The sequence below is a fragment of the Chiloscyllium plagiosum genome, chromosome 24 (genome assembly GCF_004010195.1).
Source record: "Chiloscyllium plagiosum isolate BGI_BamShark_2017 chromosome 24, ASM401019v2, whole genome shotgun sequence".
NCBI classification, from domain to species: domain Eukaryota; kingdom Metazoa; phylum Chordata; class Chondrichthyes; order Orectolobiformes; family Hemiscylliidae; genus Chiloscyllium; species Chiloscyllium plagiosum.
In genome coordinates this window covers 23128528-23146917 of record NC_057733.1, presented here as the reverse complement: position 1 = coordinate 23146917, position 18390 = coordinate 23128528, and the positions used below count along the sequence as shown (strand labels likewise).

At 41.5% G+C, this 18390-nt stretch overlaps 1 protein-coding gene across 4 annotated transcripts in view; it reads right to left on the bottom strand.

Annotated features, from left to right (window-relative positions):
* acsf2 (acyl-CoA synthetase family member 2) overlaps positions 1-18390 on the bottom strand; it is a 181656-nt gene that overhangs the window by 120454 nt on the left and 42812 nt on the right. For all 4 annotated transcript variants that reach the window (XR_006315206.1, XM_043714578.1, XM_043714576.1 and 1 more), the window contains 3 exons: positions 16473-16671; positions 4435-4563; positions 2584-2637 (listed from right to left, as the gene is read on the bottom strand). Coding sequence is in view for 3 of the 4 variants with exons in the window: in XM_043714578.1 (XP_043570513.1) it covers positions 2584-2637; positions 4435-4563; positions 16473-16671 (382 nt within the window). In the remaining variant the exon portion in view is untranslated. The remainder of the gene's footprint in view (positions 1-2583; positions 2638-4434; positions 4564-16472; positions 16672-18390) is intronic.

The following is an 18390-nucleotide window of genomic DNA, read 5'->3' as shown; positions in this document are numbered from 1 at the left end:
CGTCTGATTGCACTGCCTTGTCTGTGTTTGTTACTGTTACCTTTGACTGAAAGTGGGATTTGAGGTTTGACTTCATTTCCCTAAAAACTTGTTGAACGGTGGGGTATGGGGTTTGGCTTTTCTGTCCCTTCCGCTGTATAAAGTTTTTTTTTGTGAACTGCTGTTTTCTGTTTATTGACAACTGTATTTTGTACTGTTTAATAAAATAAAGAACAGAATATCAGACTTCCTGTTCACTCTGAGAACTGGCTCTGAGGCAGCTGGATCTTCCATTTGTGTCAGGGAGGGGACTGACTCTGAGCTGACTCTGGGCCACAGTCAGTGTGTATTGCTGCTGTTGGTTTCTGTTTATTTTTGGGGAACCTGATTTCTAAACTGGCTGAATCATATAGCCAGTTTGTTAACTGGTATTCCTTTTTATTTAGGACTGATTCCTAAACTGCCTGATCTACACAGTCAATGTGTTACCGGTATAATTCAGTTCTCATTAGGAGATTGTTAGTTCACTGGCTGGTTACAGCCTATGTGTTATTCTTTTTTCTTTTACTTTGTGAAAAGGACTTTGTTGATTTTGTGGCAGGGCTGAGCCCTTGCATTCTGGTTTTCTTTTTTTTTTCCATTTTTTTTCACTTTTTTGGTGTTTGGACTGAGTCCTTGTGAGAAAATACATCTTTCCAGATGAGCTGATCCTGTGGGTAGACCTGGCCCTTTGACAGTGGACTAGACCTCTGTAAAGGCTGAACACCTGTATGTGCGCTGGGAGGTGAACATTTGCTGAGTCCTGCAGTTCTGGAGTGGACTTTGCCTTTGGAAGTGGACTCTACCTTCAGGAGTGGACCAAACCCCTGTGAGTTAATTGCACCTTTACTATGTACTGTGTTCCTGTGAGTGGGCTTGGTTCTCTGTGGATAAACCAGGCCTCTATGGAGACTGAACACCTGTGTGTGTGTGTGTGGTGGGGTGTGTATTTGCTGTCTTCAGGAGTGGACTCTGCCTTTGGTTGTGGACTCTATCTCTGACAATGTATTCTGCATACTGGAATGGATTCTGTTCCTGGAAATGGACTTTGCATTTTGAAGATAATTGTTTATGGTAATGGACTCTGTGTACCAGAAAGGACTCTGTGTGTTGGTAATTGACTCTGTCTTGTTGTTTGTTGGTTTATCACCTGCACTGTCTTGTGTGTCACTCCATCTGGCAGGCCTCAGTGTGAGCTAGGAGGCTCACAGGTCATCCCAAAAAGCTGTCACTCTGAGAGCTGAAGGGTGGGTAGGCCATCCTGTGAACCAGAAGGTGGGTACACTGCCCTGAAAGCCAGAAGGTGGATAGCCCACCCTGATGCCAGTCACCCTGGCAGCCGGAAGGTAGGTAGGCTGTTCTGAGGGCTGTTGTCCCGAAAAGGGGTTATCAGGACAGTCTGTCCTTGAGGTGGTTGGAAAGTGTGTTAGAGTAGCCGAGAGCCAGAAGTTATGTAGGGGCAGGCCGAGATCCAGAAGGTTTGTGGGCTGCTCTATGTACAGTTGTCCCAGGGAGGGGGATGGGCTATCCTAGAAGTGGCCCAAAGGTGTGTCAGGGCAATCCACAGGTCGGATGGTGCATTGGGATGGGTAAAAGCCAGATGGTACATAGGGGCAGACTGAGAGCTGGAAGGAAGGAAGGCCATCCGCAGCACTGTCACCCTGGGCAGGTACCGGGGCGGCTGTCCTGGAGATGGCCAGAAGGCGTGAGAGGGTGGTTAGGAAAGCCCAAAGGTGGGTAGACTGTCCTGATCGCTGTCGTCCTGGGGGCGGGGGCGGGGCTGTAGGGAAACAGGACAGGCTGTCGTAGAGGTGGCTAGAAGGTGTGTCAGGGTGGACTGAGGACCAGAAGGGGCATGGGGCAGACTGAGAGCTCGAAGTGGCAGGCTATCTTTGAGTGGCTGGAAGGTGGGAGGGACAGGTGTTGGCTGGGTTGCCAGGAATGTCGGTGATACATACACTGTTTTACTGTTCGATTTATCAGACTGTCTGTATGTGATTGCGTTTACTGTTTCATTCTTGATTGATGTAAGGTGGGATTCGAGGTTCATCCTCATTTCCCTGTGAACTGATTGTACGGTGGGGTTTGGGGTCTGGCTTTCCTGCCCCATTCCCTTGTAAATTGCTGTTTCTTGTATATACAGTTAGATTTAACTGTTTGTTTGTAATTTGTACTGGTTAATATGAAAAAAAGGAGTGTCAAACATCCTGTTCACACTGGTAGCTGGCTCTGAGTGAGCTGGATCAGTGTTAAGGGCTCTCCACATGTAAGTAAAGGGTCACTTGGTATCAGGAGTTATTTCATATACCACTGTGCCATTACCTCTGCTGGGTCTGTCCTGTTGATGGGACACGAAATATTCAGGATGGTAATGGTGCTGCCTGGGACATTGTAAGGTATGATTCCACTAGTATGGCTAAGTTGCACTGTTGCTTTAGCACTGCCCTCCTAGCCCTGAGATGGTTGTGAGATGATTTCATCCACTGAAAGATCATAAAAGTGACACTTGTAGTTCATTTCTCAGTGAGGGATTCCTGTACTGAGCACACCACCAACCCAGCTTACCTTCCTCAGCACAAACTCCACCTCACGAGCCTGGTATGCTGGATTAATATTAGCCTATGATCAAAGGAGAGGAGATCAGAGTTAAAAAGTAAAATTTAATATCTTGTGCAGTGCAAAGCAAACTCAGCAGCTTGACACCATTTACTGCATATTATTGAGAAACAACTTGGCTATTCATCGGTTAGTGCAAAGAAGTTTAAAAAAAATCAATTTTCCTGATCCAACTCAGGAATTAGATGGGAAATTTCAAAGCTGCTGGTTCTTTAAGAAAAAAGACTATTCACATTTACCCAGTGAGAACAAATATCATGGAATATTGTTACTAAGCTCACAATCAATAAGCTTATGTTACATGTATTAGAAACAAATGTTACAATTTCAAATCATGTGGGTCAGGGATAGAGCCAACCCTCACCAATAGCACAAGGCCATGGAGATTTGACTCCTGGCCCTATCATTATGCTTTCAGTGAGTTTCCCACTCAATTCCAGCAAGAAGTCATTAATTGGTTGGTAGGCGGGTGTGGCATTTCTGGTGGCATGTTGCCAAGGAACTGAATCCTTTTTTAGATATGCCTAATGCTGATCTTGCCATGAACTCCTACACATCTCTGAAATGGGGTGATCGCCTGGCCTGATGACAATGGTAGATTGAGGGATATGCCATGCTATTAGGTTAGACTGTGGTTAGATATAATTCTACTACTGCTGATGGTCACAATGCTTTATGGATGGTTAGTTTTGAGCTGCTCATATGAATGCTGAAGCCACCCCATTGCCACAACAATGATGGATATCATCAGTGGGGATGGGATTTTGACTTGGCAAGGATTGAACACTCCTACCGACATGGTCATGGACAGATGCATCTGCAGCAGATAGCTTGTTAAAAATAACAGGCAAGGTTTTTTTTTCTCTTGTTGGTTCTTTCACCATCTCCTGCTAACTCAATTTGGCAGAGACATCCTTCAAGACTCAGCCTGCTCTGTCAGTTGTGGTGCTACTTGTGGAGTTGTAGACAGTGCAGAAAGATATTGGAGGTTACAAAGGGACATAGATAAGCTGCAGAGCTGGGCTGAAAGGTGGCAAATGGAGTTTAATGTGGAAAAGTGTGAGGTGATTCACTTTGGAAGGAGTAATCGGAACACAGAGTACTGGCCTAATGGTAAGATTCTTGGTAGTGAGGATGAACAGAGAGATCTTGGTGTCTATGTATATAGATCACTGAAAGTTACCATCCAGGTCAACAGGGTTGTTAAGAAGGTATACGGTGTGTTAGCTTCTACTGGTAGAAGGATTGAGTTTCAGAGCCATGAGGTCATGTTGCAACTATATAAAACTCTGGCGTAGCCGCACTTGGAGCATAGCGTACAGTTCTGGTTGTCACATTATATGAAGGATGTGGAAGAATGGAAAGGATTTAGAGGAGATTTACCAAGATGTTGCTTGGTATGGAGGAAAGGTCTTATGTGGAAAGACTGAGGAATTTGAGGCTCTTTTCATTAGAGAGAAGAAGGTTGAGAGGTGATTTAATAGAGACATACAAGATGATCAGAAGATTAGATAGGAGGTACAGTGAGAGCCTTCTTCCTCAGATTGTGATGGCTCGCAATCATGATGGGACATAGCTTTAAACTGAGGGCTGACAGATATCGGACAGATGTCAGAGGTAGCCAAATAGACAGGCCAAACCACTTTAATTCCTTCTCATTTTGGCCTGACAGCTCTAAGGAATCACTTCAGGAATGGGGGTGCTGCTGGGAAAAGCCCTGCTTTCTGAATACATTGAGCAAGTGGCTTCATGAGGGTTACCTGGCCCATGCCAATATTGTTGAACTTTTTCACTACTTACCAAAATGATACCAGCTTGTGCTGTTGCAAACTGCATCAATACCCACTCATACATATTTGGTCCCCACATGCCTAGCCGGTCTCCTTTCTCCAGTCCAATGGCGAGCAGTCCTGCAGCCATTTGGTCAACCTGTGAAAGGACAAATGTTACATAATCAGAATACAGAAGATGCAAATATACTATAACACATCTAAACAAATGCATGATCCAATAAAATCTCTTCAAGCTGGTTGCTTCAAACTGATTGCAGAGGATGTTGTGCATTAAACAAAAAAGCAGAAGGAAGCACCTCCAATAAATGTGCCATCCTCAGTAATGACCTGTGCTGGAATGAGTGTAACAGGCACATCTGACCTTGACTGATACTGTCTTCAAATATGAGTGCATGTGTACTGAGGTCAGTTGTCAAACCACTAATAAAAACAGAAAATGTTGGAAATGTTCCACAGCTTTGGCAATATCTATGGAAAGGTAATTGTTCGGAGAGATATCAAAGAGAAGTCTCAATTCTGCGTTCAGCAGTATATGTAACCTTTATTCAGAGTTCTTTCACCATATGAGTGTTCATCACTGATATATTATTTTACAAGATTAGATGTATAGATTAGGGAGGTGAAACAATGACATCATGATCTCATGATAGTTCCCAGACCTCATTATCATCAGGATCTTACAATATGTCCTATTAATTTACTTTCCAATTTTAACAGTTATACTCTTTCTCAGACATTTGCTAGACTTGCTTATCTCTGAAGACTGTGTTCAAAAATTCTGTCATTCACTGTATTTATTACCATCCTTATCGAATTCTGTTACTCATCTTGTACTTCCTACTATTCCAATCACTATTCTATCCTGTTGACAAGGTGGACTGAATGACAAATGGGAAAGCAGATGACCTCTAAACGGCACTAGCTTGAATTCGAGAAAATAAACAATGGCAGCTTCCCAACCGCAGTAAGTGAACCTAAATAATTATGGACATAACTCAAATGAATTATTATGTCTAACGATCAAGGGGGGGGGTGGAGGGAGGAGGACAGAGATACATTGGAAAACCTTAGGAATTCACAAGAAGATGCTAATTCCTACTAATTGCTATAAAATTTTAATATCAGTTCTAATATAAGACTAGTTCTATACAAAGTTAAATGGTTATACCTAATGTTAGAATTCTTTAGCCAATGAGTTGTGAGCAGCTTTTGTTCCAGCTAACCTTGAAATGTCAAACAAACACTACCCCTCTATCTAGTAGCAGCATGGTGACTCAGTGGTCAGCATTGCTACCTTACATTGCCAGGGACCTGGGTTCAATTCCCATCTTGGGCAACTTTCTGTGTGGAGTTTGCACATTCTCCCCATGTCTGCATGGGTTTCCTCCTATAATCCAAAGGCATGCAGGTCAGGCGAATTGGCTATGCTAAATTGCCCATAGTGTGAGGTGCATTGGTCAGGGATAAATACAGGGTGGGGGGATGGGTCTGGGTGTGTTATTCTTCGGAGGGTCGTTATGGATTTGTTGTGCCAAAAGGCCTGTTTCCATACTGTACGAAATCTAATCTAATTATAAGTCTTTGTCTGTCTGTAAGTTAATTTGAACAGGAGATTGCTTCTCAGACGAAATTTACTGTTCCTACTCTAAATATTTCTGTATCATTTTGATAATAAGACTGAATTAATAATACTGAAACTCAATCACTTTCCCAGCTCAAGAATCTTGGCTGAATTCCTAAGGTTTTCAAGATATCTCTGTCCTCCTCCCCCTATCCCCCTTGATCGTTGGACATAATAATTCATTTGAGTTATCGCCATAATTATTTAGGTTTACTTACTTCAGTTGGGAAGCTGCCATTGTTTATTTTCTCGAATTCAAGGTGCTGTTTAGACGTCATCTGCTTTCCCATTTGTCATTCAGTCCATCTTGTCAACAGGATGCTGGCTCCTCTCCACTATCTATTTATTTTAAAGGAATTCAACCAAATTTCCTAAGAAATGCAATCTACACCTAACATCAATGTTCAATATTCAATTACCTATAGAGTCTCCGTTATTGTGGGATCACACTTTTAATTCTTGCTAATTAGAAAGGCTGTCAGTTCACAAACATCTCTTATCAGACTCTTAAAAATAGCCAGGTCTGTGAATTTGTACAAGACTTCCTGTATTTTAATTTGTAAGATTCTTTGTTTTATCTGTTAATTTTGGGTTTATCTTCCATTCCAAGCTACCATTGTGCTAACTTATGATCTCACTTTAATTATGAACTCAGCAAGCCAATTCTGTTGCTGCAGTTAAAACTCTTTTTCTCCATAATTATGTGAACTAAAAAATGCACAGACAGCCATCTTGTGCCACCTTTGGCCATGGGCTGCCTCAATAGTGATGTTTCAGGTTGATGATCTGCTTTTTGACAACAGGTCACAGATCTGAAATATTTTCATCTCACCATTTTTGTTGGAATTTTAAATTTCTGTGCCTTACCCAGCCGACACATAGTGTGGCTGTTTTGTGGGTCAGGAATGGCTTGGGTCAAAATCTCATGTGCACATCCACATCAGGGTTGCCAAGAAGATCCTCAGTGGAAATTTGTTTTTCCTGTTGCCCCAGTCTTTTTATCAGATCAGGTGGATCTTGGAGGCTTCCAAAAATCTGTTTCAGAGTTCAAAGAATCTAGAGCAGAAGCAGAGGAGCTGATAACATTCTGAAAGGTAAATGTTAAATGTTTTGACAGCTTCAAATGGCATTATTAAATGCTACCTTTTAAGTTAGGCATGTTTTTATTACAGTACAGGATTCAATCATCAAAAGAGAAGTTGACCATGGTAGACTGGTTGATAATGTTAGATCTCATAGAATACAGGAAGAACTAGCCATTTGAATACAGAACTGGCTTGAAGGTAGAAGACAGAGGATGGTGGTGGAGGGTTGCCATTCAGACTGGAGGCCTACGACCAGTGGAGTGCGACAAGGATCGGTGCTGGGTCCACTGCTTTTTGTCATTTATATAAGTGATTTGGATGTGGACACTGGAGATATAGTTAGTAAGTTTACAGATGACACCAAAATTGGAGATGTAGTGGACAGCGAAGAACGTTACCTCAGAGTACAATGGGCTCTTGATCAAGTGGGCCAATAGGCTGAGGAGTGGCATTTGGAGTTTAATTTACATAAATGTGAGGTGCTGCATTTTGGAAAGGCAAATCAGAGCAGGACTTATACACTTAATGTTAAAACCTGCTGTTTTGCTGAACAAAGAGACCTTGGAGTGCAGGTTCATAGTTCCTTGAAAGGGGAGTCGCAGGTAGATAGGATAGTGAAGAAGGCGTTTGGTATGCTTTCTTTTATTGGTTAGAGCATTGAGTATAGGAGTTTGGAGGTCACATTGTGGCTGTACAGGAGATTGGTTAGGTCACTTTTAGGATATTGTATGCCATTCTCTTCTCCCTCCTGTAGGAAGGATGTTGTGAAACTTGAAATGGTTCAGAAAAGATTTAAAAGGATGTTGCCAGAGTTGCAGGATTTGAGCTAAGGAAGAGGCTGAATAGGCTGGGGCTATTTTCCCTTGAGCATCGGAGACGGAGGGGTGACCTTACAGAGGTTTATAAAATCATGAGGGGCATGGATAGGGTAAATAGCCAAGATCATTTCTTTGGGGTGCGGGAGTCCAGAACTAGAGGGCATAGGTTTAGGGTGAGAGGGGAAAGATATAAAAGAGACCTAAGGGGCAACTTTTTCAAGCAAAGGGTTATGGAATGAGCTGCCACAGGATATGGTGGAGGCTGGTATAATCACAACATTTAAAAGGCATTTAGATAGCTATATGAATAGGAAAGGTTTTGAGGCATATGGGCCAAGTGCTGGCAAATGAGACTAGATTAGGTTGGGATATCTGGTTGGCATGGGCAAGTTGGACTGAGGGTCTGTTTCCGTGCTGTACGTCTTTATAATTGTATAACACTACAGATTAAAACCCTAATCTCCTTATAAACATCCCTTTATGCATGCACAGACAGATAGCCACAGACAGACAAACTACATATGGACAGAGATAAAACTGGAAATTCAGTAGATTTTGCTCTCAAGATCTGTGAGCTGTTTTTTGTTGACCAGAAGGCTTCTTCTCAGCATTCCTTTTCTGAATGTTTCCGTTAGTTTGTAGGAGGCACAGAGTGGTTGATTCACTTATAAAGGTTTGCTGACTCATCAATTAAAAGTCACGGCTTGCTGCTGAAGGTAAGGAAAACACTTCTTCAAGTTTTTTTTAACTGCCAAAAATACATTGGTGAAGATCTGATCCTTTTTTCCCAGTACCTTGTCCCTAGTCCCAAGCTGTTCAGTTATCTAAAAGCCAATCACAAGGTTGTTGATAATTCAAAAGGCCTTTGTCATTGACATTATAACTATAGACCAATCAACTTCTTGTCAACCAAAGACCCATGTGAATATAGAACCTCACAGCTCCAGAATTTTTGAAGCTGCACTCATTCAGGAGTGGAGAAAATTCCATTTCACACCTGACGAATGCTTTGTAGATGATGGACACGTCTTGGGAGACAGGAAGTGGCATTCTCGCAGTATGATTCCCAGCCTCTGGCCTGCTTTTTTAGCCACAGTATTTATATGGTTAGTCCAGTTCAGTTTCTGGTCAATGGTAACCCCCAGATTGTTAATAGTGAGGTGTTCAGCAATGATAGTGATATAGAATATCAAGGAACATGGTTGTAATTTGTTTTGTCAGAAATGGTCATTCCTTGGCATTTCTGTGACACAAATAATACTTGCAATTTTTCAGCACAAATTTGAGTGTTGTCCAAGTCTTGTTGCATTGGACATGGACTGCTTCAGCATCTGAGGAGTTGAGAATAGTGCTGAATTTCTTGCACTCATCAGTAAACATTCCTGCTTCTGACCATATTATACAGGGAGAGTCATTTATGAAGAAGCTGAAGATGGTTGGGGCAAGAACATTACCCAGTGGAACTCATGCGGTATTCTGGACTAAAAGGCAAGTGAATCATTAGGAAAGCTGCAGAGTATTGATTCACTTCTGCAAAAGACTTGTATAAATGCTGCAAATTATTACTGAAAATATTTTCAAAGATTGCTCCTTGCACTGGAAGATTTGTCATCAGGACTGCGTTTATAGTTGCTACTAACTATTCTGGATGAAAAGACCAGATGAGAAGGATTTCATCATTGAATATTGTTGTTTCTGACAGTTTGCATAAAATGCTAGATGAACTTAAAAAAATCTTCTAGGCGCTCATGCAGAAGGAGAACATTATTTTAATGTCCTAGTTTTTTCTGAATGACTTTCCAAGGTTTGTTCTCTGTGATCCTTTCCATACTTCTCAGTTTTAATCGGTTTGTTCAGATTGAAACCAGTTGAAAGATCATTGTGACCACCTTGTACAGATGACAGTATTGGTACATGATTGGACATGTAGCATGTCTTCATTAACATTTATTATCGCCTAAACTAATCTCATCATAGGAAGAGGTGGCGAATCCTGCTGACCCTGGTCATGAAGAATATCAGAGAGATATACTGCTGTGCTGCACTAATGACTGGAGAGTCAGAAACTGCAGGATTTTCTTCCTGAATTGCCAAAACTGGGCATGAGTGGCATATTCTCTGGTTCACCTCAAGGTGCATTTCCTGTGAAGGAACTTCTAAAGAAAATTTCAAACATGACTGCAAGTATTCATCTTGAAGCTGATCAAACTCTTAAAAGAGTCAAGATGCATCTTGGCAAAAGATTAATCAATCTTTTGGTAAGATGTTTCAGTTATTTGAAAAAAATGAGCAAAAACTTCATAAAATATTGTCCAATTTTTATGGGTGAAAAGTCATGTTTCTGGAGAGACTGAGGTAATTCCTCATAACATGGAATATCGTCATCATTTTAGCATGGAGTGTATTTTACTATTTGGAGAAAACATAGTGAAGGTTCTGATTCAGCTCTAATTCTGTAAGATGTAAGTATCAGGTAGCACAGTAACTGTTGTTCTTGAATTAAGAAAAAAAGCATCAAAACTCTTGACTTTTAAGATGACTGACAATGAGCAATCATCAATTTCTGCTGTAGGGTCAATGATTTCCACTTGACCAAGATTGTGTGCAATTTCCATGTTTTCTTTTCATTCTTGTTCAATCTGCTAGATTCTAAATCATTCAGGGGTTGATCTGATGAGGATTACTGAAGAAAAAGCGTCAAATGGGGAAGAAGTAATAAAACGCTTGATGTCTACTTCAATCTGTGAAAAATACTATTGGCAAGCCAATTAAATAGAAGAAGCATGCACAAAGACAATTCAAATGAGCAGCCAAACTGAGGTTCAGGTCGCAAAATCTTTTGAGGATTCTGGGTTATAGGAAGAACAACATCCAAAAACTTACTTCAGTGAAGTATGATAAGTTTAGGAGAAGGGAGATGGCTGTACAAAAACAGGAGAAGCAGGAAGAGTGTGTATCAACAACCCAAGTTAGCTGTTGTTGATGCAGTGAGGCTAAAAACACATGCATAAATATTTCTTTCACTAAACAGACCAAGTGCCAGTTTTGCAAGAAGGGTCAGTTCCAAGCTATTTTGGAGCAAGAAAATTTACAGAATAAGCCAAAAACAAAACCCTCAAAAGGTGCAAGATTCATGCCATACAAAATAAGAATGATCTGGAGAAGCCTTTTCTTAATAAGGTAAGGGAAGGGTAAAGTCACCATTAAGTCTTTTTATTTTATTGACTCATCTATTTTACATTATGTTTACCTTATCTTACTAAGGAAAGGCATTTCCATAGGGCAACTCCATTATTACAAAGGGAAAACTGGCGGTGGTTTAATCTGAGGATCATCATGCCTCAGCTGAGGAGAGAGATTACTAACAAGACTCCTTCATGGCAACACTTCAGCCAGTGTGGGAATTTAACCAATGCTGTTGTTTTCAATTAAGGAACTAAGTAGAAGTTACTGGAGTGCTGATACCCTAGTAAAGGGAAAAGTGGCATGTTTTAGATATAGGATTTAGCTTTATAATTTTTGATACAAAACAATGGCAAGAGGTTCTCTTCAGCCACCATGTATAAAACCATACAGGCCAGGAGGTGTAGAACGCAAGGTAAGAGGACAACATGAACCAAAGTCGTTTGACATTAACCAGGAAAGCCTGTAGTGAATTTCACCAGATTTGCAAACTGGAGGAACTTGAAAGCTGAGAAGACCAACCTAATAGCATCAGAGTTAAATTTCCATTGCTGTTCAGAGGAGTAGGAAAGTAGAAGACACCATAATGCATCACTCTATACCCTGAAACAATATCAGTGTGTCTGTCTACATTCAGAAAATGGTCTTCATCTACTACAGATAAAGATGATAAAAAGAGAAAATTGACTACGTTGAAGCAAGGAACTATTTCACCGATGATAAAACTGCAGGCTGAAGCTGGAGAATGGTTCCAGTACACAAAACCAAAAGAATCTTTCAGGATCTGTAGAGATGAATTTCAGTTAGGTATTAGACAAGGTTCCCCACAGGAGACTGGATAGTAAGGTTAGACCTCATGGAATACATGGAGAACTAGCCATTTGGATACAGAACTGGCTCGATGGTAGAAGACGGTGGTGATGGAGGGTTGTTTCTCAGACTGGAGGCCTGTGACCAGTGGAGTGCCACAAGGATCGGTGCTGGATCCACTACTTTTCGTCATTTATATAAATGATTTGGATGTGAGCATAAGAGATATAGTTAGTATGTTTGCAGAATACACCAAAATTGGGGGTGTAGTGGACAGTGAAGAAATTACCTCAGATTACAATGGGATCTTGATCAGATGGGCCAATGGACTGAGGAGTTACAGATGGAGTTTAATTTAGATTATTGTGAGGTGCTGCATTTTGGGAAAGCAAATCTTAGCAGGACTTATACACTTCATGGTAAGGTCCTAAGGAGTGGGGCTGTTTTCCCTGGAATGTCGGAGGCTGAGGGGTGACCTCATAGAGGTTTATAAAATTATGAGGAGCATGGATAGGGTAAATAGACAAACTCTTTTCCCCGGGGAGGGGAGGGTCAGAGTCCAGAACTAGAGGGCATAGGTTTAGGGTGAGAGGGCAAAGATATAAAAGAGACCTAAGGGCAATTTTTTCACGCAGAAAGGGGGGCTGTTTATGGAATGAGCTGCCAGAGGAAGTGGCGGAGGTTAGTACAATTGCAACATTTAAAAGGCACCTAGATTGGTATATGAATAGGAAGGGTTTGGAGGTATATGGGCCGGGTTCTGGCAGGTGGGACTAGATTGGGTTGGGATATCTGGTTGGCATGGACAAGTTGAACCGAAGAATCTGTTTCCTTGCTGTACGTCTCTAACATTCTATCTCACACAAATGAACAACACAGCATGAATGCAAATTTCACCCCATGTTGTTTGTGAGTTAAATCTTCGCAACATTGGGTAAAAAATGAGTTTAATCTTCATAAAGCTAAATGCTAATAGTGTTTTTTTGTAACTAACCCGCATACGAAGAACCCTAGTTGTTCCCAACCTTCATTCCACCTGTTGGGACAGTTTTGTTTCAATTGTTTACCTTTCAGTGTCATATCAAGAGCAGAAATTCTGCAGAAGACATTGTCAAACATTCCAGTAGAAGTGGATGGAGCTATATTGTTATAATGATCCATCCATTGATCCACTCAGACAGAGCATGACAAGAGCACACGCACTTTGCTGCAATGTGTACAGGAAGCTTGCTCTCATCAAGAAACACAAATCCACACAGTCCATTGTCATGTTCTTTGAGCATATTGTGGATGCATTCAGTATCAGAGTTGACCAAAAAACATTAGCAATTAAGGAAATTCCAACCCTTTGGAACATAGCTGAGCTTCAGAGATTCATAGATCTGGTAAATCAAGTTGCAAAGTTTCGAACCATAATAGTTGTTGTCAATGAGCCACTACATCAGCTGACAGAACAAGCCAACATATGACATAGGAGGAAGCACAGCAGAGGTCTTTTGAGAAAATCAAACCTGTTGATATCAGCTGATATTTTAGCTCCCTGTGACCCATAGCTTCCTACAGCCATTACTGCAGATGCATTTTCTGCAGGACAAAGATCCGTACTTTTTCCGAGTTTACGTGGATAGAAAATGCCACCAGTTTACTACACAACCAATTCTCTGACAGACGGCTGAACAGAGATAGACAGTGATAGAGTTAGAAGTATTAATTGCTATGCGGGCTTGAGAGAATTTTACAGATTATGTCCTATGTCGTCATTTCAAGATAAAGGCAGCCTTTATTATCTTCATAAATTCATGTAAGTTGCCAAAAATGACTCCAGCAGTACAACAATTTACATGGAGGATGATGAGATTTGATGCAGATGCCTTGTCTCCTGTATCCCCACGGTAAGATGTGAATAAGGATACAGAGTTCTCATTGAAGAGGTGGAAATCTATCTTTACATTGTTAACAACTAGAACTTCAAGATGCACAGACATCCGACATGAACCTATTCATGTCAGAGGCCAATGCATCCAAAGATGGCCAGCTGACATGTTACACAATCCCCTTCTTGGGCAATAAAATAAACAGATCAGACACTTTTTTTATTTGGTTTGATTTATTGTAGTCACATGTAACTAAGTACAGTGAAACGTTTTATTTTGTGAGCAGTTTAGGCAGATCATAGGAAACCATAGCAAACAAGGACTTACAGATCATAGGGTGCTTAGACAGAATGGGGAATACAAGGTTACAGCTGCATAGGAGGTGCACAAAGCAACATCAACATTAGCAAGGTCCCATTATTTGAATTTAGAGAGTCGATTCATCAGTCTATTAACAGCAGGGAAGAAGCTGTTCTTGAAACATTTGGTGCATGTGTTCAAACTTCTGTATCTTTTGCCTGATGGAGTGGATTGGAATAGAGCATTACAAGGTTGGGAGGAGTCTTTAGTGATGTTGGCAGCCTTTTGGTGGCAACAATAAGTGTAAGTGGATGGGAGGTTGGCTTCCATGGTGGTCTGGGCTGTGCACACCATCTTGGTATGGTCTTGGGCAGAGCAGTTGTCATACCAGGATGTTATGCGCTGGATAGAATGCTTTCAATGGTGCATCTGTAAACATTTGAGAGTGTCCTTTATGGACATGCTGAATTTTTAAGCCGCCTGAGGAAGAAGAGGCATTGTTGAGCCTTTTTGACCAAAGCATCCAGGACAGGTTGTCGATTATCATCACTCTCGAAACTTGATGCTCTTAGACCATAAGACCATAAGACATAGGAGTGGAAGTAAGGCCATTCGGCCCATCGAGTCCACTCCGCCATTCAATCATGGCTGATGCGCATTTCAGCTCCACTTACCAGCGTTCTCCCTGTAGCCCTTAATTCCTCTAGACAACAAGAATCTATCAATCTCGGCCTTGAAGACATTTAGCGTCCCGGCTTCCACTGCACTCCGTGGCAATGAATTCCACAGGCCCACCACTCTCTGGCTGAAGAAATGTCTCCGCATTTCTGTTCTGAAATGACTCTTGACCCTCTCCACCTCAGCTCCGCTGATGTAGATGGGGCATGTCCTCCTCCTTTCTTCCCAAAGTCAATGATCAGTTCTTTTGTTTTGTCAGTATGGAGAGAGATTGTTATCACTGCACTATAACACCAAGCACTCTATTTCTTTTTGTATTCTGACTCATCACTGTTTGATCCAGCCTACCATAGTGGTGTCATCAGTAAACCTGTGGATAGAACAGAATATCCTTTGCTTTTTTGAGTAGAATATCCTTTACTGTCACATGCACTCCAGTACGGAAGTACAGGAGTACAGTGAAACATTTTTACAATGGCTACCTTTAATGGTGACACCTTAGGTACAAGTACCTAGGTACAAATATTACAGTTAAAAAAAAAGCATTGTCACAGAGTAAAAAAAAAATATAGATTAACATGAATCTGTGAAAAAAAGTTCAGAACGATAATAAGTAACCTTAAGTACTTAGGTTCCAATCCATGGCTGCAGACCCCAGAGCATCAGGCAACACTGTCTCCATGTGCCAGCCTCGCTGCTGCCACTCCAGGAATCACCTATTCACTCCGCTGCTGCCTCAGGACTCAGCTCGTTCTGCCACGAGACTCAGCCCATGCTTGCTCTGCTGCTGGACTCGGCCCGTGGTCACTCTGTTCTACCGCTGGACACAGCCCACTTTGCTGCGGGACATGGCCCACTCACTCCACTCCTTGATTCCATTCTCCGGTGGGGGTGGGGGGGTACAAAGTGGAGAAAAAAAAAACTGAAGGAAAAGGGAAAGGGAGTGGTGAGCAAAGGAGCTCCAACTGGGGCTTCCAACTCTGCCGCCATCTCACAGAGAAGGTGTTACAGCTCCAGAGAAGGTGCAGAGAAAGATCAACTCTAGTATATGAGGGGCCTGTTCATAAGTCTAATAACAGCGGGGAAGAAACTGTTCTTCTGCCAAACAGACCTGAGATGCTGCTTTCATTGAAAAGTCCAGATGATGGCCTATTCACTGAACTGGAGTTCTCTGTCAATTCTCCGGCCCAGCAGATCCAAGAGATCACACAGAGGACCTGAGTTCCCACTCTCCTCCAAAGGAGCTGAGATAATGTGCAGGTAGACTTGTAATAGCACCACAGCAGTTATTCCTTCATGAAAGAAACAGAAGTCATAGACCTGCAAGAAACTGTAATATCATGGGTAGAATCAGAGACTTGGGTTCAGGTGTTGTATAAGGGGTTAAGTCCGAATGTGATACCTTAATGAGAGACACTATACATCCCCATTGCATGTTTGTGCAATGTCACATGATCTTGGTCTCTCCTGCAGCTTTGTAACAAGATAAACATACAGTTAGATGGTTCTTAAATAAAGTTAATGTTTTCAATATCTCAGCAGACTAACCCAATATTTTTTGGAGCACAATGAGTTAAAGAATATTTTAGTTCAAACATTATTAATGACACAAAATATTTGAAACACAAGAAGGGAATAAAATATGACGAATCTTTAAGTCGAAGCAGTGTTCTGACCTCCTGTTTGAATTGTCCAAATGTTTTCCTGATTCCATCCTGCAGAAACACCATAGCCTCTTTATCAGGGCTCTTATTGGCTATTTCTTCAAGGCACTGACCAATGCTTTTGGAAATGAGTGGGATATCCACAGCACCATGAACATAACTGGTAGTGAGGGTTGGCTTCGTTGGGATAATTACTGGATAATGAAGTTTTCTAAAAAAAAAGTGACATTTTAGTCATGTTATAATACATGGAGATGAAACATTAAACAGACTCCACCTATTTCACAGGAGGGTTTAAAAGATCCAGCAGTAGAAGTCAAAGAGGAACTAGGTTATCCTGACCATTATTTGTTCTACATCAACCAACATCATGACCTGATTACCTTATCGTTGTTTATAGGACATTAGCATGGAATCTACATTTCTACTTACATATAAGATACAAGACTCTATCCGCTAGTCTAAATTTTACAGCTGCTACTAAGTCCTACTTTCCTCCATTACTACTTATTTATCCTCACTTCAGCACCTAGGTTCCCTTAATTACTCTTCCCAATTGTCATTATTCCTATTTTCCTCTTGTTGTGTCATCATCCTTCCCTTGATAATCCATTAGTCTTCTTTTGTTTTCCCCTCATTGTCCTCCATCATGTTCAGCAACAGCAGTCACTATTTTTCCCAGAACAGTGGCCCCAATTCACATTAACCACCAACTGTCTGATTGTTTGAAGAGGGAGAAACTATCATGCTGTCCCAATTCTCTCATTCGACTCAAAATTCCCATCTTGTGCTACCCTTGGTAGCTATGCAAACTTCCTCAGTGAAAGATATGTAGTCCTCCTTTGAATCCTAAGCTTTTCCACAGTTTCACTGTACTTGGCCTGCTTTCTGCAGCTTTACAATTACTGCTTTTTAACAAGTCCTGCTCCTCATGATTTAATAAATGATTCCTGTCTATTTTGCAACCTGAATAATGTCTCCCAAACTATCCTTTCTCATTGGACCAGGTCTTCTCAAGCTTTTAATCTTGCTGGCTTTATCAAGTTAATGTTGGTTTGTTCGCTGAGTTGGGGGGTTGCCATACAAACGTTTCGTCACTGTGCTAGGTAACACCATCGGTGCAACTTCACAAAGCTGTAGTTCTACTCTGCTTCGTAATATATGATCTGGTCTGTAAAGGAGGATGTTATCATTTCTAGTTTTTCTCTGCAGTGGTTTGTATATGGGGTCTATTTCTACATGCCTTGATGGCATTCCAGGATGAAAACCAGGCCTCTAGGAATTCCAATGTATGTCTCTGGTCAACTTGTCCTAGGATGGTTATGTTATCGCAGTCCAATTGATGGCCCTCCTTGTCTGCATATATTGAGATGAGGGAGATTTGGGTGGTTCGTTGCTAGTTGGTGCTTGTGTATCCGGGTTGCCAGTTTTCTGCTGATCTATTCGATGTAGTGTGTATGGCAGTTGTTATGTGGGATTTGTTATGAAGGTGTAGAAGTACTTTTAAGAAAGTTAATCACCAAAAGAATTATTTGACAGCACCAAGTGTTCTGAACAAGATACAATGGCACCAGGGAAACAACACACCATTCTGCTTTTTCTCTGCTGGCCACAGAAACATCTGTCTTACCTCGGACTACAGAATCCCCTAACACAATTGATCTCTTGGAAGCCGACGTACCCCTTGTTGCATTAGAGCCAGTCTCAATACCAGAAACTTGGCTGTTCATGGTACATTCCCCTGAGAATCCATCACCCTCTACATTTTCCAAAACAGCATAGCTGTTTGAAATGGATATATCCACAAAAGACTCCTGCACTAGCTGCCTACCTCTCTTACCCTTCCTGGAGTTAACCCATCTATGTGACTGTATCTAAGACTTTCCCCCCTTCCTATAACTGCCATCCATCATATACTGTTGCTGTTGCA